Source organism: Ipomoea triloba, chromosome 9 (genome assembly GCF_003576645.1).
Source record: "Ipomoea triloba cultivar NCNSP0323 chromosome 9, ASM357664v1".
NCBI classification, from domain to species: Eukaryota; Viridiplantae; Streptophyta; class Magnoliopsida; order Solanales; family Convolvulaceae; genus Ipomoea; species Ipomoea triloba.
Genome location: NC_044924.1, coordinates 10,478,834 through 10,500,680, shown reverse-complemented (window position 1 = coordinate 10,500,680; position 21,847 = coordinate 10,478,834). Strand labels below are relative to the sequence as shown.

The window sequence follows — 21,847 nt, the reverse complement described above, 5'->3', positions numbered from 1 at the left end:
TATTATATTTAAATTAGGTATATCATAAAGAACTTAAAGTAATTATAATAATATTTATCTCACTATAACACAACAATATTTCTAATATTTAGTCCGTGCATCGCACGGGCACACTACTAGTGTATTATAAAAGAAATTGTAGTTGGGTTGAAAGAAAACTGAATAACAATTTCACATATTTGAGTGTATAATGTCGAATGAAACTGCAGTTATATCGAAAAGGAACTGCATTTGTATTGAAAAGGAACTACAGTTGCGCCGAACGGATGCCGTTTCAGCCGTTTGTTTTCATTAATCAAAACGACGTCGTTTTGATGCGCGGTCCACAGTAAAAGACTGGCCATTTTATATATATACGCCACACACGATCAATTACCTTAAACTGAGAAGGCATCTCAGACAATCCTGAATAGAAATATATTACATAGAGACAGGCCGGAACTAATGAACTATGATGAATTGGGTAAAAGGGGATCTAAAGGCTGATGATTTATGCATTTTTCTTCCAAGAAGGATAGAAACCAGTAAAAAGCTCCAGCAGAACAGAGGCCAAAGAACCAAGCAATGTCATAAATTGCTGTAAAGAAACTGGGAATAGACTTCAAGATCCCAACACTCTGCAAGAAACCAGGGATGCCAGGCAAAACCCCAATCACCAATGTCATGATAGCCACCAAGTTGTATCCACCACAGTAGTAGTAAGCACCATAAGGACTCCTGGAATACAATATTGGAAGATATATACAGCAGCAGTGATACAACCGCAAGGGTCAAATAGTCTTTCTCTATTTTGTTCTGTTTGAACCGCTTTCCCTTTCCCTCCTGTATATATTCATTTCCCGCTTGTGTATCAGAATACTTTTCAATGATGATAATTCAGTTCGTTTAGCTCTCTCTGTCTCGTCTCTCTCAACCTTTACGTCTTCTATCATGGTATCAGAGCTACCACGCCGTAGCTCTTACGCCGCCGCCCTCTCCGGCGATACAAACCAGGAGAGAACAGCGGCGACTCCGATTAACCGATCTCCGGCGCGTTCGTCGTCCACAACTGCTCCGCAGAGGAGCTCAAATCCACAGCAACAGAGAGGATATAGCATGGAGGATTTAGATAATCCTTTCTTCTTCAACTCAAGCGATAATCCAAACATCATCCTCGTCAGTCCTCCTTTGCAAGGTAGCGTGAATTACGGATCCTGGAGCAATGCGATGAGAATCACACTGGAAGTGAAGAATAAGTGGTGTATAGTTGACGGTAGCGTCACATCGCCGGACATGGAGCATCTCCAGTACGCCGCCTGGAGACGTTGCAACTTAATGGTATGTTCTTGGATTTATAAGTCTGTAATCCCTACTATTGCGCAGAGTATTATGCATATTCACAGGGCAAAGGATGTGTGGGATGATCTGAAGCGTAGATTCTCCCAATGCGACGCACAGAAGATCTCTATTCTACAGAATGATATATATAATTTGAATCAGGGGAATCTATCTGTCAATGACTATTACACGAAGTGTCGTATTCTCTGGGAGGAAATGAACTCGCTGAGGCCAGTTCCAATCTGTAGATGTGAGCCGAAATGTAGCTGTGAGGTTATTGCTCAGATCGTGGAAGAACGAGAAACAGATCGAGTCATTCGTTTCTTGCAAGGGCTTAATGATGAATTTAACAGCCTCAAGTCGAATGTGTTAGTCCTCGATCCCTTACCTGAAGTGTATAAAATCTTTGTCATGGCTGAAAAGGTAGAAAGACAAAATGCCTTCGAAAATCTGAGTATGAGTAGCCTTGAGATCGTTCAAGCCAATGCAGTTCAACAAAATTCAGACCTCACTAATGATGTTGTAGCAGCAGTGAACTCATATAATGGAAGAAGGACTGGAAATAATAACAGGAACGCAAAATGTACCTTTTGCGGCATGAATGGCCACACAGTGGATAAGTGCTTCAAGAAGCATGGATATCCACCGGGATGGATACCTGGATACAAAGCAAAAGGAAGACAGACAGCAGTAGTGAACACTTCCTCACTTGTTTCTGAACCTTCTGGTTCAACATTGGATCAAATGGAAAGGTTGATCTCTATCCTTCAGAACCAAATTGGTCAATCCTCAAATGATAAGTCAAAAACCACAGCTGCTGTGTCCTTAATTCCAAGGTTCACTGAGGAAAAATCTGCTGATGAAGGCAAGTCTTACATTAATCACATAAATTCCATTTTTATGTCTTCAAATACTTGGATTCTTGATTCAGGGGCTACGGATCACATTGCATGCTCAATTGAATTTTTTAATGACTTTCGTATTACTCATGATGCTAAAGTGAGTTTACCTACTGGAAATTCAATATCTGTTAAGCATGTAGGAAGTGTTAGACTGAATGAGCAGATTTGGCTAAAGGATGTTCTTCATATACCATCCTTCAAGTTCAATCTGATTTCTGTGAGTAAGCTTTTGCAAGACAATTGTTATAATCTAACCTTTGAATCCGGGCAGGGCTTAATCCAGGACTCTCTTGGGACGATAGTTGGTACAGCTAAGGAAACAAATGGGCTATATCTGATGAAGGAATCACCAAGAAAGCTAAGTGTAGTCCATAATGGCATATTGGCTCAATGTAATAGTAGTGAAGTTTGGCACCAAAGACTAGGCCATTTCCCTGTTAATAAACTGCATCTATTGAATGATTTTAAGGTTTCTGCTAATAAAGATTTTGCTTGTGATGCTTGTAATCTTGCCAAACACAAAAGGTCTCCGTTCCCCTTGAGTGTCTCGACCTCCAAAGCAATTTTCGATTTGGTTCATGCAGATATTTGGGGACCGTTCCCTATTTACTCTTTACAAGGACAACGCTATTTCTTGACCTTGGTTGATGACTACTCCCGTTTCACTTGGGTACACCTAATGAAGAACAAAAGTGAGGTTAGGGAGTTCCTGAAAGGGTTTCATGCAATGGTTTTTACTCAGTTTGGAGTGCTAATCAAAACCATCCGAACTGATAATGGATCAGAATTTAACATGTCCGATTTCTTCACTAAAAAGGGGGTTATTCATCAGCGTTCTTGTGCCTACACCCCGCAACAAAATGCTGTTGTCGAACGGAAGCACCAACACATACTTAATGTGGCAAGATCGATTCGGTTTCAAGCTTCTTTACCTCTTGAATTATGGGGACAATGTGTAATGCATGCAGTATATCTTATTAACAGGTTGCCCTCACCAGTTATTGAGCTTTCAACCCCATATCATAGGCTATATGGAAAGCAACCAGACTTGTCAAGCCTCAGAGTTTTCGGATGTCTGTGTTATGCTGCCAACCTGTCGAGTCATAAGCACAAGATGGCACAACGTAGTAAGAAATGCGTTTTTGTTGGCATCCCAGCCCACACAAAATGCTATCTAGTTTATGACCTCAACGAAAAGATCATTTTCATATCCAGAGATGTGAAATTTTATGAATCACATTTTCCTTTTGCAAATTCTTCCACAGATATTCTTGAGGCTGTAACTAGTGGCCCTTCACTCCCAATTGTTCCTTTCAACTATCCTATACACTATGAGCCTGACACTGCTGGAGTGAATGATATTTTTATAGCCAATGATATGAATGAGGAAAATGCTCCCAGTAACTCTGTGCACAGGGAAGTCATGAGTTCAACAGATTATGAGAATCTGTCATCCCAGCAGACAATCTCAGGTGAAATGCCTATTGTCAGCAGTAAATCCTTGCAGGGGACAGAACAAAGTGAATCTTTACAAGCACCGAATGATGAAAACATCCACGTGACACAGCCAAGGCGATCTGAGAGGCCAAGATGAGCCCCCAGCAGGTTGCGAGATTATCTCTGTGACGCTGTGGTTAGCAGAGGTTCTTCTCCCCATCAGATGTCGAAAGTGCTTTCCCTTGATGGCCTATCTCCAACACACAAAGCTTTTTCTATGGCTGTGACTTCCATAGACGAGCCAAAATCATACAATCAAGCAATCAAAGATCACCATTGGAAAGAGGCCATGGACGCAGAAATTCGAGCTCTGCAAGAAAATGAAACATGGGATTTAACCACATTACCTGCTGGAAAAACACCAATCGGGTGTAAATGGGTATACAAAATCAAATTGAAAGCTGATGGCTCTATTGAAAGGTACAAGGCACGGCTCGTCGCGAAGGGATATACTCAACAGTTAGGGGTTGATTATATCGAAACCTTCTCACCGGTAGCTAGGATCACGACAATTCGGACTTTCCTAGCAACAGCAGCAGCAAGAAGTTGGCATATTCACCAGTTAGATATTAACAACGCCTTTTTACATGGCAATTTAACGGAGGAAGTCTATATGTTGTTACCTCCCGGATTCCAAACTGAAACACCTAATCAAGTGTGCAGGCTGCGTCGTTCCCTATATGGCCTCAAGGGTCAAATAGTCTTTCTCTATTTTGTTCTGTTTGAACCGCTTTCCCTTTCCCTCCTGTATATATTCATTTCCCGCTTGTGTATCAGAATACTTTTCAATGATGATAATTCAGTTCGTTTAGCTCTCTCTGTCTCGTCTCTCTCAACCTTTACGTCTTCTATCATACAAATCCTTGATCCTCAAATCCATGCCCTTGACCAGATAATAATCCGCCAAGATTATCCCCCCGACGGGCCCCACGAACACAGAGTACCCAACCAGCCATGTATCCAGATAGCTCTCGCTTGACTGCATCAGCCTCCATGGCTGGAACCCAATTCCAAGCAATGCTGTCACCACTGCACCTCTCCTGAAGGTGAATCTCGAAGGGCAGAGGTTAATTAAAGCGTTCGCGGGGGCGACAATGTTGGCAGCTACATTGGTTGTGATTGTGGCAAGACTGATCCCAAGAATGGCAATGATCACAGTCAAGAATCCGCCATCAATCTCCGCGAGAAGCTCAATGGGATTGGAGATCACATGCCCAAATATCTGTTCAGTTGAGGATGTCACAGCTAGGCCTACAAATGACATTAGTCCCATGAAAATTGGAAGCCCAGCCTGTCCAATAGCCTGATCAGTTTGGGACTTGGCGTACCTTGTGAAATCTGGGATGTTTAGTGCTAAAGTTGCCCAAGAACCTATGTTGGCAGTTAGGGAAGGGAAGAAAAGTGACCAAAACTGTGAAGATGAGAGGGTAGAGGATAAAGACAGCATAGGGCCAAAACCACCAGCTTTCACATATGACCAAATGAAAAGCCAAACCACAAGTGCTACAAGGATTGGTGCTGAGTAGTTCTCCAGTTTTCTAATCCCATTAATCCCAAAAAACACACTTGCCAATTGGACTACCCAAAACACAATAAAAGAAGTGAATTCAATCACAGACGTGCCAAGCCAAGAAACAGGCTGGGAAAAAGATGAACCTTTGATGGTTTTGGGCAGGAGAATGAAGATTGCCTGGCCGCCAATCCACGTTTCAATCCCGTACCATCCACAGGCAACCAATGCTCTAAGCAGGGTCGGAATGTGGGCGCCGCGAACCCCGAAGGCCGCACGCGCCACCACCGGAAAAGGTATGCCGTAGCGCGTGCCGGGGTGGCCGGCGAGAATTAAGGTAATTACTGTGATGATGTTGGCGGCGACGACGGTGGCAACGCCTTGCCACCATGACATGCCTAATTCAACAAGACTACCGGCTAGATAAAATGACGGCACGCCCACCACTAGTCCCACCCAAAGGCTCGCCATTTCCCAGCCGGAATAAGTCCTCTGGCCGGGCGTCGTGGGTTTGAGTTCATCACTGATAAGAATGGGATCAAGATCTAGGACAAAAGGATCATCATCAAGTGGGGGGATGATTTGCGAATGACTTTCTGCCATGGAAGGTAATTATCTTTGATGGAAGAAGCTGAGCAGGGAGGGAATTGAAGAATGACATATAATTTGGTAGCCGGAAAGCAACAAATTAAAGATGTGAGAAGAAATGAGGTTTGGGTGTGAGAAATTCGCGGTACGTACTAGTCACGGTGGGGACGACGACTATGATCGGAGTCACAATTCAAAGTGGTTGATCATAAATTTCAGCTCGGTCGCTAATTGAGCTGTCCATGACTCAAATCAATATAACCAATAAACAGCTTCGACTAAGAGTCAAACTTGTAATATTATGATTATATCTTTTTTCAATCTTAGAATTTGTAAAATATGAATAAACAGAGTCAAGACCTTGTGGTCTAATGGCACCCAGTTACACTTCCATATAAAAGGAGATGGGTTCGATATTGACTCTTATGCTTCAGTAAATTGAGAAAATAGTTATAAACAGATAGTTAAATACTACATTGTAATAGAGTCAGTAATACTTTAAAAAAAATCTTAAATTTATATTCAATACAAAATATGATAATAATTCAATTTGGTAAGAATTAGTTGGAATTAAAAAAAAACATAGGATACAACGTGGTTTAGTAGTTGCTGTCCGTTTCACTATTATTGTAGTGAGCATCATCATCATTATTAATGTCCGGCTGGTCACACATAGGGGTGGTGTAATAGAAAGGTCCCATCTCATATTTAGTGAGGTCTCTGTAAACCACGGTGGGGCGGCGGAGCTTTATCCCGGAATTTCCACCGGCGAAGTCAGTGGGGATATTGCAGACAGGGTCCGGGGAGGAGACCAGCCTTAAGAAGCAATTGTGGGGCTTAATAGGCTTGCCATACCAGGTCTTGTTTAAAAGCAAGTCAAAGCCTCCAACTTCATCTGTGAGATCACTCCCATAGTACATTACCCTCCTCTCGTCTAGGCACGTAATAGAGACCACTGAACCTGAAAATCAACCCAAAATACACTACTCAGTTTTAAACATGTCAATTGTAAACCACGTGTTTTCTAAGTTCGACTTTTAGTGGGGAACCTATTAACCTTTTTAGTTTGAACCGACTACTTTATGATTATTTGTCAACTAAAATTAGAATGCGAGATTTATCCTGAACACATCTTCAGCCAATGACATTGATTTTCTAATGGCTAAAAAAAAGAATTAAATCTGAAATTAAGCAAAACCTATGTATAGTACCTTTGATGGGCTTAGCACCACTGACCCATTCATTCCATCCCTGGGTGCAATCTTGGCACAGCACTTTGCCGGAAACGTGAGTGGAGTCTGTTCCCTCTGCTGCCATTAAGAATGAAGCGGCTGCTACAATCATCACAAAAACAAACCACACGCTCTTCATCTTCTTCTCCATCCTCTGCTTTGCTATTTAATTTCTCGATATCTTTTTTTTCTTGCCACTGCATACAAGCTTCAGTTTAAGACGATCTGATCTATATATACTGCAGTATAGGTGTGCGTAGGTACTATGTAGTGGTCTGTCGTCAGTCATGGAAGGGCACTACCTACGACGTGCCAACCATTAAAATGGGTCTGTTTGTTGTCTTTCAAGTAATACACAGGTACGGTGTACGTGTTCTAAAATTATTTAATTAATCTAGTTTACATAACACTAACAAACCTTAATTTACAGGGTTCGGTCCAACCCAACAAAACTGATCAAGCTATTAACTTGATAAATGATAATAAGCACAAAGTTACATGTTCAACTTTTCGTAAGAGCCGCATATTAGTTAAGTCCTTTGCCAATTAATAAGCTCCCAATACATGTTTTAATCAATATACACCCTCAAAGAGTGACCAAACTCTTATGAGAATCATTGCCTACATGAGAACTAAGGACAGATCTAAGCCGTAGAAATCAGCGCATATTAAGTCTATTGACAAAATCAAATCTCACATAATAGGGAGCATAATTACACTAAAATTGTCAACTAAAAGGGAAATTTTGTCTATTCTTTAATTTATTTATTTTTATCTAAACACTCAATTAAGCCTAAACTCAAATCATATAAAATTAGCATGGCATACTCAAAATCAATCAACAAAAGGTAACAACATATGCGCGTCTAAACTATACAATTCAAACTCCTTTTAAAAATGTATTGTATATATAGTAGTGCAAATTCACTTTTTTTTTTTATGTGGACAAAGGCTACCACTTACAAGTCTTTCCACGTTTATTTCTAACTCAAATGAATCTATTTGAGATTTAATTTCTCATCCACCAATTATCTGTTTTGAACGTACAATATATTGGTCTCTTCATCTTACTACGAAGAACACAAATTCATTTTAACCCTGACTGAAATTAAAAGTGGGATCCACATATTTATACCACAAAATAATCACTTAAAATGTCACTTTTTACTATTTTTTTCACTAAGTAACGAGAAACATGCCAACTAGTTTGCAAGTGTATTTTAATCTTTCTTTATATATGGCATTCTAGACATTCAAACTCCTCCCATGAACACAAATGTCATACTCAATTGTTTTACACCATTATGAAATTAGTCTCGTAGATGTTGCAATATTAGTCACTCAATAAGGTTTTATTTTAATAATTAAATTTATGTGGCAATGACTGGGCTTGTTTCCAAATGAACATGATGAAATGCCTCTTATTACACCCAAAATTTCACATCCCAAGAAGATGTGAAAACTCAAATTTCAGAACTAAGTATATACTAGTTGGCTTCTCAGATTCAATTTCAAAAATCACCCACAAAAGATGGAATAGACCATTGAATTGTACAAATTTCTTTTAATTTTTTTTTTAAAGCTGGAAACAGTCGACCTCTTCAAATGTTTCCTAAGGTTGCCAACTTTAGTAAAGAAATTAAAGTTGTTGATAAGATCTGAATGTTTTTTTTTTTTTTTTCTAATTTGATATTTTATCCTCACAAGTTAAATTGTGTGCTCAGCTCAAAGTTTCCAAATTAAACGGGAGAAAACCGAAAAATATTAATTAATTAATTAATTAAAGATTTTGGTAGCGTTGAGCTGTACGTACAACTAAATTATTAGAATAATAATTAATTTCATGAGCATTTCTTAGTTGCGGTAATTAACGAAATTATGGAACAAGAAAGCACGTTGGTCAACTCATTTGAGTGTTGGTCACATGAAAAAATCGAATGTGGACCCCAGGGTGTTGGACAAAGATGTTATGATGGAATAACATGAAATTTCTTTTGGAAATCAATAAGCATACCATTGTAATAATTACAATAATCAAACAATACACTATACAACTATTATGTGTAATCACTAATAACAATCATTTACCAGTTACTTATAGGACTTGTTTGAATATCAACAAATCCGTCATTTTTAGTGGATTTGACCATAATCAATGTTTTGACTTGGTCAAAACGCTGATTACAACGTTTGGTAATCAGCGGTTTGGAGTAGCAGTTCGGCTCCATACCGTTGAAATATCAAACACTGCAATAATCAATTAAAAAAAAAGCCTCTAATGACCTCAACCAATTCATAAGCAATTATTAATATGCCGAAGGAATATATTTAAGCATTTGTAGAAAGGAAAAAAAAAAAAAAAGAGGAGATATTTAGCTGGTGTATGTTTTTAGAGAACAAAATTGAGTAACTGATTGTTTAATTTTATTGGCAAAGCTTTTATCCTGTATAATCATGGCTTCATGTAATTAAGAGTTTTCATTCCATCTTTGAAATATTATATAGGAAGAATCTATGGATATCATGCATTTTCGAATGGTTGTGTTTTTGTTTTTGTTTTTGTTTTTTTTTTTTGTTTTTTTTTCATGTAACTTGTTATCGGGGTGCTCTTCGTTAGCCTTAAAGCATAGTCATTATAAAGTACGTTTACATTTTACTTGAATTAAATCTTGATAAGTTTGATGTTGAGAGAATTCTTCTATAATAAGTTTGGTCAAAACTCAGATTCATTAAAAATTAGATTAAGTTTAATTATTGTAATATTAATTTAAAAGAAAAAAAAAGAAAGAAAAGGAAAACATGTACAAGTGTCGGACAAGCACAGGGCATCTGTCTTTATTATTATAAGCCAAACTTGTATGTTAAGCTTCCAAAAATCTTAGTGCAGCAATTTAAATGATTTGACATTTGACAATGTCACATTCATCACACAAATAAAAATCACTTCACTCAAATTAAAGGCAACGACACAATTTTCGAGCTGATTTTTTTTTATAGTACAAATTAAGAAAAAGAAGGTCAAATAAGCCACACTTTAATTATTTGTATGTATTTTAAAAAAGACAAAAGATTCAAAAGTGAGGATATAAATATATAATTAAAAGTTTCTAGTTAATTAGAACAACTTATTTCACTTTCTTATAAATAATAATAATATCATTATTATTGCTAATAAAATATCTTATAATTTTATAATATTATTGTGAATTCAGTTATATGTTTAATTTTAAAAGATGTTAAAAATATTTTCAATAAATGTTACTTTTATCGCGTATCTTCATACTGCACGATGTATCAATTAGAATGAGAATATTGATATTTCGTATAATCTTACGGGACATTATTTTACTAGTAAAACATACAAATAATAAAATTTATAAGAGTTAACTCTATTTTTGCTCTTAAATTGATAAGTACCATCCCATTTCTTATATATATATATATATAAAAACCATCCCATTTTTAGTAATTTTTTAAACATCTCAGGTTTCATAGTATTATTGTGATATAATCATTTTTGGTCTTAGGTCAACAAACCTATTTAAATGATGTTAAATACGAGAGTATTTTAGTCTCTTTTATACAAAGTGGATTGACCGATTATATTTTTATCTTTATTTTTTATTTTTAAAAAAATTCTTAATTCACTCCTAGAGTCTCCTGTCATCTTCAATCGCAATCCATGCCTTTGCCGCAGAGCCTCCACAACTTGAGTATTCACAGCTGTGGAATGACATATATAAATCTAGGATAAAAAAATAAAACTTAGAACTAAATGGACTGAAATACCTTCGTATTTAATGTCATTTAAATAGGTTTGTTGACTGATGATAAAAAATGGACATGCCACAATATTACTAGGACCAACATGAGATGTTTTGGAAAAAAATATTAAAAGTGAAATGTCACTTATAAATTTAGTAGCGATAATGAAATTAACTCAAATTTATAATATTTGTTTAATTCAAATATTAACTCAAAATTTTTTTTTTTTGATAAATGAACTCAAATTTAGTCACTTATAAATTTAGCAGCGATTATGAAATTAACTCAAATTTATAATATTTGTTTAATAATAATCAAGATCCTCTATCATTAACAATTTATTAACATGAGCCTTCAAGATTGAATTTTTTAATCATCCGTCTATACAAATGTTAGCGGGGGTCTATGTCGTACCATATAAAAACATTCATGTTCATGCACTTGTGTCATTTTCTGTCCATAGACGTTAGCAAATACTCGTAAAAGTGAGCAAGCAGCCGAAGCACGCTTTCTGCTTTACAGTTTACAATCAATCAGCGAGCGATTCAGCAAATTGTCCCTACAAAATTTCAGATGTTCTAACAATTCTTATTTTGTTGGGCACTACTATACAGAATTTACCGAGTAATTTGAGGGCATGGCTGGCCTGGAGTTCTTGATTGTGGTGTCAGTGATGGCGGCAGCCGCCGTAGCCCTCCCGGCGGCGAAAGATGGCTCCGGGACAGTTCCGAATAGGGTGATAACTTTGGAAAGGGCTTTCCCGGCGAACGAGAAGATGGAGGTCGAGGTGGTTAGAGCTCGGGACCGATTAAGACACTCTCGAATGTTGCAGAGTCTTGCCGGTGGCATCGTCAATTTTTCGATTGCCGGGTTGGCGGATCCAACCATATTCGGGTATTTTCATCCGAACCCATTTAGGGAATTTGAATCTTTGCCTCTAAATATAATGGTTTGTAGTTTGGTGAATTTGGAAAAGTTTTTTGTTCGTTTTAGTTCTTTCTGTACATTGAAGTTCAGTTCATTTAACTGTTTAAATTTTGAGAATAAATTTGAAGCAATTATATTTATTTTTATATATTACTTTGTCTTTGTATGTATTATATATATATATATTCACTTCCTTTTACTTTCTATGACTGAGAGATTAGTGGAATTGGACTATAGGCATTTGAGAATGTAAACAGGGAAATTATCCCTCATTTTCTTTTGTTTAAACTTTTCCATTGGGCTTTCTTCAATGAGCAGAATGAGGGGTTGGGGTTTGAAACTTCTGGAAATTGATGCTACAGAGTAATAGAAACAAAAAAGTTCATGTTATATGTATGACTGTCATACAAAGATTACATGGATATTCATAATTCCTCATAGTTGATGCCTTGATGGAGATTAATCCAGTGCTACTTTACTGAACCTGTGTTGGGTTTTCATAAATAATGTGTTCTGATGCAATCTCTGTTAATGAAAATTTAGTCTTGCATTTTATATAAAGGAATTGGCTATATTCGTTAACTCCTTAAATTTCATTTATCCTGGTTTCAGGCCATTTTTTCTTCCATACTGTTTGTTGCTGACTTACTAATAGTCGTTATCTCATTCTAGATATGTTGACACCCTTTTAATGTGGCGTAAGTGCTGATGTTGACTATTGTTTCTTTTTTCTTGATGATTTTGGTGTAACTGTAGTCTTTATTATGCCAACGTCAAATTGGGGTCTCCACCGAGAGAATACAATGTGCAGTTCGACACTGGAAGTGACCTCCTGTGGCTTGCATGCACTTCCTGCCAAGGTTGTCCAACGAGGAGCGGCCTTGGGGTAAAAGAGTCTGCCCCTTGCTATTTTAGTATACATTTCCAATTTAGTTGGCTTTTTGCGATTATATTTGCTATGTGTTTTTGTCTGACAGTCAATATGCAGGTCGATCTCAACTTCTATGATGCTGCCAGCTCATCCACTGCTTCTCTCATTTCTTGTTCGGACCATATCTGTTCTTCTATTACTCAAACAGCCTATGCCGAATGCTTTTCTGAAAGTAATCAGTGCGGTTACTCATTCCAATATGGAGATGGAAGTGGCACGGCCGGCCATTATGTATCTGATATGCTATACTTTGACATGGTCATGGGTAACTCATTGGTCATGAACTCTTCAGCACCAGTAGTCTTTGGGTGAGTTGTTTACGTACTTCACCAAATTTTAGATTTTTATCTACTCTTAATAAACTGCCCAATTGGATTTAATGAAAGATTAGTTAAAATTGCCACCCTTGCTGGATATAAAGCTGCTGAAATTTTCATCTACTTCTGAATCAAGTCTATTGAAATTCATAATGCTGCATTTCTGTCATTCATATTGTTGAACTTTATGGTACAAACAACTTGAGGATGCAAAAGGATTTGATATAAAATATCTAATTTTTGTTGTAGTTTCTCTTCACATTGAAACGTTTGTGTCTACTTCAACACTTTTTTTTTATTATGTTACATGAAAACAGGTGTAGTACCTCGCAGTCGGGAGATCTGACTAATGGATATAGAGCAGTTGATGGGATCTTTGGGTTTGGCCAACAGGACCTTTCTGTTATATCACAATTGTCATCACAAGGGATTACTCCGAAAGTATTTTCACATTGTTTAAAAGGAGAAGAAACGGGTGGAGGGATTTTGGTTCTTGGTGAAATTTTGGATCCAAGAATCATTTATACACCCCTTGTTCCATCACAGTACGTATTTTTCTGTATAATAACCTTTTCTCTTTTGAGAATTTGTGATGGGTTATAGAATTAGAACTATGCACCAAGACATCTTTGGTCTGCCACAATTATTACAATATAATGCAGTCTGATTTGAGCAGACATACTTTCTAGTTTCTATACCTTGTATACTATAGTTCTTTGCAAGTCCTTGTTTCTCATTTTGCTGTATTAATTATATTAATTGAGCCGAGAAGCTATTACCAGCATATAAACTTTCTCAGAATCTGTATTGTTTATCTGCAGGCCTCATTATAATTTATATATGCAGAGCATTTCTGTCAATGGGCAAGTATTGCCTATTGATCCGGCAGTGTTTGCTACATCCGGAGATCGAGGAGCCATTGTAGATTCTGGCACAACTTTGGCTTATCTTGCCTCTGAAGCCTATGAACCCTTTATCAATGCTGTAAGTTTGTCTTCTGTTCCTTGAGATGTTGACTAATAAAACGTATCTTACTATATCCCAAAATCAATGACAATTGACAAGTTGGCTTAACGATGTTTCACTGCACTGAGTGATGTGGAATCTGAATCGAGCTTATTTTATCTTTTCTATGTAATCATATTTGCCTTCTTGTTTGGCAGATAAATGACCTGGTTTGGCAGTCTACCAGTCCCTTTGTATCTAAAGGGATGCAGTGCTATGTCGTTAATGCGAGGTTCGTTCACTCACAATTCTTTACTGTTATCTTTATATTCTGAAAATGGTTAGCGTGATTGATTGGCCGACCTTGTATCCTTATCTAAAGCAGCAGCAGCATAACTTACATATTTCCCCCAGTGGTTTTGAACTTTGATGGTGGTGCGACCTTGGTTTTAAGACCAGGAGATTACCTTTTCCGTACTGAGCATTTCGTGAGTGATGAAACCTGCATTATTGAATTTGTTTCGTGACAAACATCTTAAACGATGATAAATGATGACTGTATCAAATGATTTTAACAGGACCGTACTGAATATTGGTGCAATGGCTTTCAGAAACATGAGCAAGGTGTTACAATTTTAGGAGGTCAGTGCTTGTACTGACTCCAAAAGTGATACTCCTCCTCTCCCCCTTGTTTTCTGAAGGTAAAGGCAGTTGTGTAAAATTAACTAATGCGTTTTCCTATCTCTTGATCCTCAGATCTTGTTTTGAAGGATAAAATCGTTGTTTATGATATAGCCAATCAGAGGGTTGGATGGGCCGACCATGATTGTAAGTAGCAAAGTTTCAATTCAACTCAACTCAACATTTCTTGCTATCAAAATCAGGAATATAATGAAGTTTCTTGTGTTGAGGATCAACTCTAACCAACTGTGTTCACATACGGAACATTCTACTTGCAGGTTCCACAACGGTTAATGTGTCCATAACATCTGGCAAGGATGAATTTACCAATGTTGGACAGCTGAGTGTGAACCGTTCACCAAGAAGCGCTTTCCACAAAACGCACATATTGTTTCTGATGATCGGTTTCTTATTATAGTGACACGGTTTCCTATCGGAGTGATTTTTCCCAATTCATAGCCATAGCAAAGGCAGCTGGTGGCTGGCAACTGTGTATCTCCTCTTATCATTAGGTCACTACCTTAAGTGATGCTTTTTACTCATCTAACTGGAGATGGAAAGCTTCCAATCTGTGTTGTAGATCCCCAATATCTCCTGAATTAGAAATCCCATGTAAATTATGTTTGTAGTGGGGTGATAACCACAGAGACAAGGTTGTGCAAATCTGGGTTGACTTCTGAGCTGGTGAAACTGTACAAGGTACAATGCTTAATGCTTTGCAAGCACGGCTGGTTTCATTTTTTGGTACATGCAATTAGGGTTTGTTGTGTTGATGAACAAGGATTTTGTATATAGATATCAAATTTGTTGCAAATGCAAAGTAGTTATTTTATGTGAGAAATGAAATATCTTAATTGTGTGCATCACATAAAAATTCATTCTTGTTCTACTAAATATATGTCAAGTATACAACAAAAGTGTGGCCACCCTCAGATTTGGGTTCAATTGTTTTCCCTCTAAAACAACATTGTACAAATGATCACCTCCTACCATTTTACATTTTTCCCAGAAACACACAAAGAATGCTAAGAGAAACTGTTCAGGTTTACACAAAAATAAATGAAGCTAATATGCAGATAATATGTCCTCTCAAAAGTCAAAGCTTAGGAGTGGCACATGAGGAAAACTTATTTGGCTTTATTATCTTCAAAATGCTTTTTAATAAAACAGAGCACAAAAAACGTACAATTTACCACTCATATTCCATATAGACTTTTTCCTTCAATTAGAACTTAGTCAAATAAGATTAATATGTTTGAACGGTATAAATTTTAGTTCTCGGGTAATAATAATAATAATAATAATAATAACTAGCATTGTACCCGTGCGATGCACGGTATAAAAATTACTCCGTACATTTTAATTTGTAATCTTATTTTATTGTAATAATGTACAAAATGATTGTGTATTGTGATAATAAACTACAAATATAACATCATAATAGTTTATCATAAGATATTGCAAGACCAATAACAAAAACATTGACATTGAAAATTATCATTTTATTTACAAATTATTAAAAACTTCATTGTAGACAACATTTGTGTTTGAACTACAATTCTTATTAAGATCATTACAGATCGTAATCATTTTAGACCTTAGGATTACTAATTATAGACGTAGCCACATACAACTGTCCATGTATAGATAACTTGTGCTTGACCGTGTATGTAATTAAAGAATAAAAAAGACTTGATTTTGAAGATAAGAAATGTACAAACATATGAGAAGTATAAATCACATATATAGGAAACTCAAAAAGTCTACCCATATTTTCTTTACATTCCCCATGCATTGATATGTGTGTGGGTAGCAAGCAATTTTCGGCTGCTAGCCTTGGATTGTTATGCCGTGGACCCCGGTCCACCTTGCAAGGTGGACTTAGGTCTACATTCACATACACTATACTCTACATTCACATACACTATATTCTATATTCACAATTTGTAAACTCCACATTCACACATTACAGGATAATATGTTTAGTAACTATACTCTACATTCACATACACTATACTCTACATTCACACATCCAAAACTCTATATTCACATGTCCTATACTCCACATTCACACATTACAGGGCTACAAGTTGCTAGAACTTCTTAACTCTATTACAGATTCACACATGCATAACTCTACATTCACGATTTATATACTCCATATTCACAATTTGAAACCTCCACATTCACACATTTCTAGGCAACTCTACATTCACACAATCATAAATCTACATTCACGATTTCTATACTCTACATTCACACTTTGAAACCTCTACATTCACACATTTTTGGACAATTCTATATTCAACAATATGTTTACTAAAAAAAAAAAAAAGACAAAAACGACGTAGTTTTGGACCCAGGTCCACCTTGCAAAATTATTATAATTTTTTTTTCTTTTTGCCTCTAGCCTGCTACCCCTATAAAATTATTATAATTTTTTTTCTTTTTGTTTTCTTTCCTTTTGTCTACTTTCTTTTACCACTCAAAAATTCACTCATCTCTCCGATGACTATCGCACATGGATGATGCTCTGGACATTGCAGATCAAGGCTTCAAAAGGAAAGAACAGTGTCATGTTTCTTAAAAACGACAGCAGCACCCTTTCCCCATCGTCGATGACTCAGATTCCGCCTTCATGTCCGATTCGATGAAATTAAGGGTGAGAAAACTTGCCACGTATTTTTTCCACTGCCATCGTCAGTGGCCGTTGTAGACACAAAGTATACAGCTTTGTATGCCTGACGGTAGGGATGTCAATCGGGCCAACCCTGTCGGTTTCGGGCTAGCCCTGTCGGGTTGTCGGGCTTATCCGATTCGGGTTGTCGGTTAATTATTATTTTAATCTCGGATTCGGGTTAGCCCTAACCCTAACCTTCGGGTTGTCGGGCTTATCGGGCGGGCGGGTTAGACTATTTGAACTAAAATCGAAAATGAATACTTACATTCGATAAAACGGGTCAATTCGTCAACCGAATCCGGATTCGTTAGAACGGGTCAACCGGATGAGCATTGAGCACATTAAAATTTAACAAATGCAATTGCAATGGTTCAATTTCGGTTCGAATTTAATTCGGTTCGATTTAAGACCCCCAAATTTTACCATTTTCTAGGCGACAAGACGGTCAAGGGGTGTCGCGACTTAACAGGTCGTCGTAATAACTATGCATGAAACATCACATAACTCAAATCCAAAATCTAATATCTAAATATTAAAATACCAACATAACAAATTAAAAATTTATATGTGAGTTCATCGTTAGTATTTTTTTTTATCACTAGGTACATTTTTAAACAAAATTTTAATAAATAAATAAATAAATAAATAAATAAATATATATATATATATATATATATATATATATATATATATATATGTATATATATATATCCAAACTGGAAATTTATTCCAGTGAGTTCATAAAATATATATATATATATATATATATATATATATATATATATATATATAAAATTTATAATATATATATATTTATTTATAATTATATGTAATATATTTTTATATTTGTATATTTATTAAAATTTTATTTAATAATGTACCTAGTGATAAAAAAAATACTAAAGATGAACTCACCTATAAATTTCAAGTATGTTATGTTTCACATCACTTCTATAATAAATAATAGTTTTTAATTGTTCGGGCTATCAGGCTAGCCCTTTTAATTTCGGGCTAGCCTTATCGGGCCATCGGGCTAATTTTTTTATTGGGCTAACCCGTTCGGGCTATAGCCCTGTCGGTTTCGGGCTAGCCCATTGGGTTCGGGACCGATTGACATCCCTACCTGACGGAGCTGTACTACGTCGGCAGTATTAATGCTATTGAAGTTAGTGTGTTATATATTAATTCGTAGGAAGAATGGGTAAGCTTAGTGTGTAATATATATATATATATATATATATATATATATATAATATCTTACAGATCTGTGGTGAAGCCGGACTCCGTCGCCAACTACCCGATCCACTGTCCACCAACAACTCGCCTCCGTCACTACTGCAGTCCTCGGTCAATATTCTATGCCGCTGTTGCTCACCGGAGAGGGCGCAGGAATTGCAGTCGGTGGTGTTTGGTTATGAATTTTCTAGTATTTCTTTGGTTCTGCTTCCAAAGATTTCTTTGCACTAACACAAATGTTTGATTGTGCTAGAAGGGAATGATAGAATGAAATATATATATATATATATATATATATAATGCAGTCTGCATCACGCTGCATATTTAATATTTACTCGGTAATATTTATATAGTGCAGCGTGCCAGCACAAAGCTCAATACATTGAGCTGTGTGCTGCATTATATATATTTTATATATATTAAACAATTAATGATAGTCGCCTACAACTGGATTTTTCAGTCCTGTATATACCAGCTAAATACGGCGACGTTTTCATTTAGGCGGGATTTTTGGCTCAAACCCTTTTCCCTAGGCGTGTAGCTTTTATATATAGTAAGATATAATAATAATAATAATAATAATAATAATAATAATAATAACACCACCACCACCATTTATAACAGAACAATAACTAAGAAACATATACAACTACAAGGAAAAAAAATGGAACCATACCAAAAAAATAAATACAGAAAAAGAAACAGAATAATACTCCATACAAACCATCAGCAAAATAGTTATGTGAAACATCTCTTAATATACAGAGGTAACTATATTAGAAGGCAACTGCTCTGATACCACTTGTTGGTCCCGAAAGATGATTGAGTGAGTCTAGAAGGGGGTGAATAGACTTACTCAATCACCTTTCGGGACCAATAAGTGGTATCAGAGCAATAAACAATTGAAATCAAGCGTATTATGTCAAAAAAAAAATCAATCTTTTAAAGTTTAAATTGTTTGAATTCTGAAAGTATATTATGTCAAAAAAAAAAACATTCAAAATTAAAATCAATGAAAAATTGCAAGAGCTAATGAGAATTGTAAATCGCACAGATTATCATCTACAAGACTACATCTAGTTAGCTACTCAGAAATTTCTGTGTCCAAAGAACAAAAAAACAAGAAATGTAGATTATCATCTACAAGACTACATCTAGTTAGCTACACAGAAACTTTTGTGTCGAAAGAGCAAAAAAAACAGGAAATCAATATTATCACCTACAAAACTACATCTAGTTAGCTACACAGAAACTTTTGTGTCGAAAGGGCAAAAAAACAGGAAATCAATATTATCACCTACAAAACTACATCTAGCTACAATCTCAATCATCTAAAAAAAATAAACTATACCTGTAATAGTCCTTGCTCGTGAGGGAGGCATATATGCTTTTGAACCACACAGCAGAAATGGCAATGGAAGACAGCTGGACAAATCGCATCATGATACTAAAATACGTCACCGTCACTCCTTGAAAAGTAGGAGGTTCAGGCAATGGCAGTGCAGCCCCGGGAAACTCGACTTCCATTGCAAACATAGAAGGATAATGAGAGAATTCGATAAAAAATGGCAGTTAAAGCATAGAGAGAGAAAGTGGTTAAAGGATTGGAGATAAAAGTAAGCGGTGAAGATAAATATTCCGTAAAAGATTCAGCCGAGTCGACAAATTATTTCTCGCCTTTTCCAATAAAAATAATAATAATAATAATAATAATAATAATAATAATAACACCATTTATAACACAACGATAACTAAGCAATATATACAATTACAAAGGGAAAAAAATGGAATCACACCAAAAAAATAAATACAGAAAAAGAAAAAGAATAATACTCCGTACAAACCATCAGCAAAATAGTTGTGTGAAACATCTCTTAACGTACAGAGGTAACTATATTAGAAGGTAACTTCTCTGATACCACTTGTTGGTCCCGAAAGGTGATTAAGTGATTAAGTGAGTCTAGGTCCCGAAAGGTGATTGAGTGAGTCCTCTAGACTTACTCAATCAACTTTCGGGACCAACGAGTGGTATCAGAGCAATAAACAATTGAAATTAAGCGTATCATGTAAAAAAAATCAATCTTTTACAGTTTAAATTGTTTGAATTCTGAAAGTGTATTATATATATAAAAAAAATATTCAAAATTGAAATGAATGAAAAATTGCAAAAACTACTAAGAACTGTAAATCACATAGATTATCATCTACAAGACTACATCTAGCTAGCTACACAGAAACTTCTTTGTCGAAAGAGCAAAAAAAAACAGGAAATCAATATTATCACTAGTTTTTTGTAGGCCCCATCTTTCACCTCGTTATCTACTATCTTACTCAATCACTAAAACCCTCTCCGCATTAATTTTAAAGTTTTTTCTCAATTTTTTGTGAACTCACAATTTTACTCTACTACTCCATATTTTTTTTTTTTTGAGAAGAAAAGCTTAATTCATTGAATTGAAAACAAGACAATCAACAAGGAAAACAGGAGGAGTGTCAAACCACTCCCCGCAACCTGACTCAGAAAAGGCCTCCCTAGCAACAGTGTGGGTGGCACAATTCGCAGATCGCTTCACAAACGCAAATTCGACATCATTTATCAAGGATGCCAAATCTTTAATATCATCCACAATCAAACCAAAAACTGAATGAAAAGAACTACAAGATAAAGCATTAAATAAAATCTGAGAGTCAGTTTCGACATCCACACTACTCCGTATATTTTAATTATTTCTTTATCTATTAACATTCTAAAAATAAAACAATAACAACAAAAAGAAATGCAACGACCAGCTTTTAAATTAAAAAAACAAACAAGCCTACAATTGACCGTGGTAGCCAGCTAGTTGGCCATTTTTTTTAATAAACTGACAAAAACTTCAATTTGCAGGAGGACCCATTACCCAAAAACCTCCTCTCCACATTAGTTAATTAAAAATCTATTCTTCTAGTTTTTACTATTTGAAAAATCGAGAACAATCTCCTATTGGAGATGCTCTTATCAGACTAGTGAGAAATTTTGGTACCCTGATCTCAGTGTATTGAGACATGATGCTTTTCAGCTTCTTCTTTTTTTTCTTTTTCCTTTTCTTTTGGTTTTGAGCTTTGTAGCTTCTTCTTTTTTTTTCTTTTTCTTTTTCTTTTGGTTTTCAGCTTTGTTTTCTTTTTTTCTTTTTCTCTTCTCTCTCATCTTCACCCTTTTCACAATTTTTAAGACTAAAATTGTTACATGGAAGAGAGAGAAAATTGATGTTCTCCTGCAATTAAAGGTTTTTGGAACAGTATTTTAGGCAAAAAGGGAAAGGCAGCATGAGAGGCTGTG

The 21,847-nt window shown here is 36.1% G+C and overlaps 3 protein-coding genes across 5 annotated transcripts; 1 reads left to right on the top strand and 2 right to left on the bottom strand.

Moving 5' to 3' along the window:
* Nucleotides 1-449: 449 nt before the first annotated feature.
* On the bottom strand, nucleotides 450-5,829 carry LOC116029537 (purine-uracil permease NCS1-like). The gene is made up of 3 exons (XM_031271586.1): nucleotides 4,574-5,829; nucleotides 3,737-3,745; nucleotides 450-717 (listed from the first exon to the last, which is right to left on the bottom strand). The coding sequence occupies exons 1-3, from the start codon at nucleotides 5,827-5,829 to the stop codon at nucleotides 450-452; spliced, it is 1,533 nt and encodes a 510-aa protein (XP_031127446.1).
* Nucleotides 5,830-6,308: 479 nt separating this feature from the next.
* Nucleotides 6,309-7,230, bottom strand: LOC116029014 (non-classical arabinogalactan protein 31). Its single transcript, XM_031270882.1, has 2 exons — nucleotides 7,026-7,230; nucleotides 6,309-6,775 (listed from the first exon to the last, which is right to left on the bottom strand). Exons 1-2 carry the CDS (start codon nucleotides 7,195-7,197, stop codon nucleotides 6,414-6,416), a joined length of 534 nt encoding a protein of 177 aa, XP_031126742.1. The 5' UTR covers nucleotides 7,198-7,230; the 3' UTR covers nucleotides 6,309-6,413.
* A 4,026-nt stretch (nucleotides 7,231-11,256) lies between these two features.
* Nucleotides 11,257-15,458, top strand: LOC116029012 (aspartic proteinase-like protein 2). Of its 3 annotated transcripts, none has more exons than XM_031270881.1 (10): nucleotides 11,257-11,705; nucleotides 12,495-12,624; nucleotides 12,727-12,977; nucleotides 13,304-13,531; nucleotides 13,808-13,970; nucleotides 14,150-14,223; nucleotides 14,320-14,419; nucleotides 14,510-14,573; nucleotides 14,688-14,759; nucleotides 14,891-15,458. In XM_031270881.1, the coding sequence occupies exons 1-10, from the start codon at nucleotides 11,449-11,451 to the stop codon at nucleotides 15,028-15,030; spliced, it is 1,479 nt and encodes a 492-aa protein (XP_031126741.1). In that variant the 5' UTR covers nucleotides 11,257-11,448; the 3' UTR covers nucleotides 15,031-15,458. The 3 variants fall into 3 exon arrangements, with proteins under 3 accessions (XP_031126741.1, XP_031126740.1, XP_031126739.1); XM_031270880.1 differs by having other exon boundaries at nucleotides 14,317-14,419; XM_031270879.1 differs by having other exon boundaries at nucleotides 14,314-14,419.
* Nucleotides 15,459-21,847: the final 6,389 nt, after the last annotated feature.

Coding starts and splice junctions, on each gene's coding strand:
- LOC116029012 (XM_031270879.1), top strand. CDS start 11,449: ATGGCTGGCCTGGAGTTCTTGATTGTGGTGTCAGTGATGGCGGCAGCC. Junction 11,706..12,494: donor GCGGATCCAACCATATTCGG/GTATTTTCATCC, acceptor GTGTAACTGTAG/TCTTTATTATGCCAACGTCA. Junction 14,760..14,890: donor TGGATGGGCCGACCATGATT/GTAAGTAGCAAA, acceptor TTCTACTTGCAG/GTTCCACAACGGTTAATGTG.
- LOC116029537 (XM_031271586.1), bottom strand. CDS start 5,829: ATGGCAGAAAGTCATTCGCAAATCATCCCCCCACTTGATGATGATCCT.
- LOC116029014 (XM_031270882.1), bottom strand. CDS start 7,197: ATGGAGAAGAAGATGAAGAGCGTGTGGTTTGTTTTTGTGATGATTGTA. Junction 6,776..7,025: donor TGGTGCTAAGCCCATCAAAG/GTACTATACATA, acceptor GTTGATTTTCAG/GTTCAGTGGTCTCTATTACG.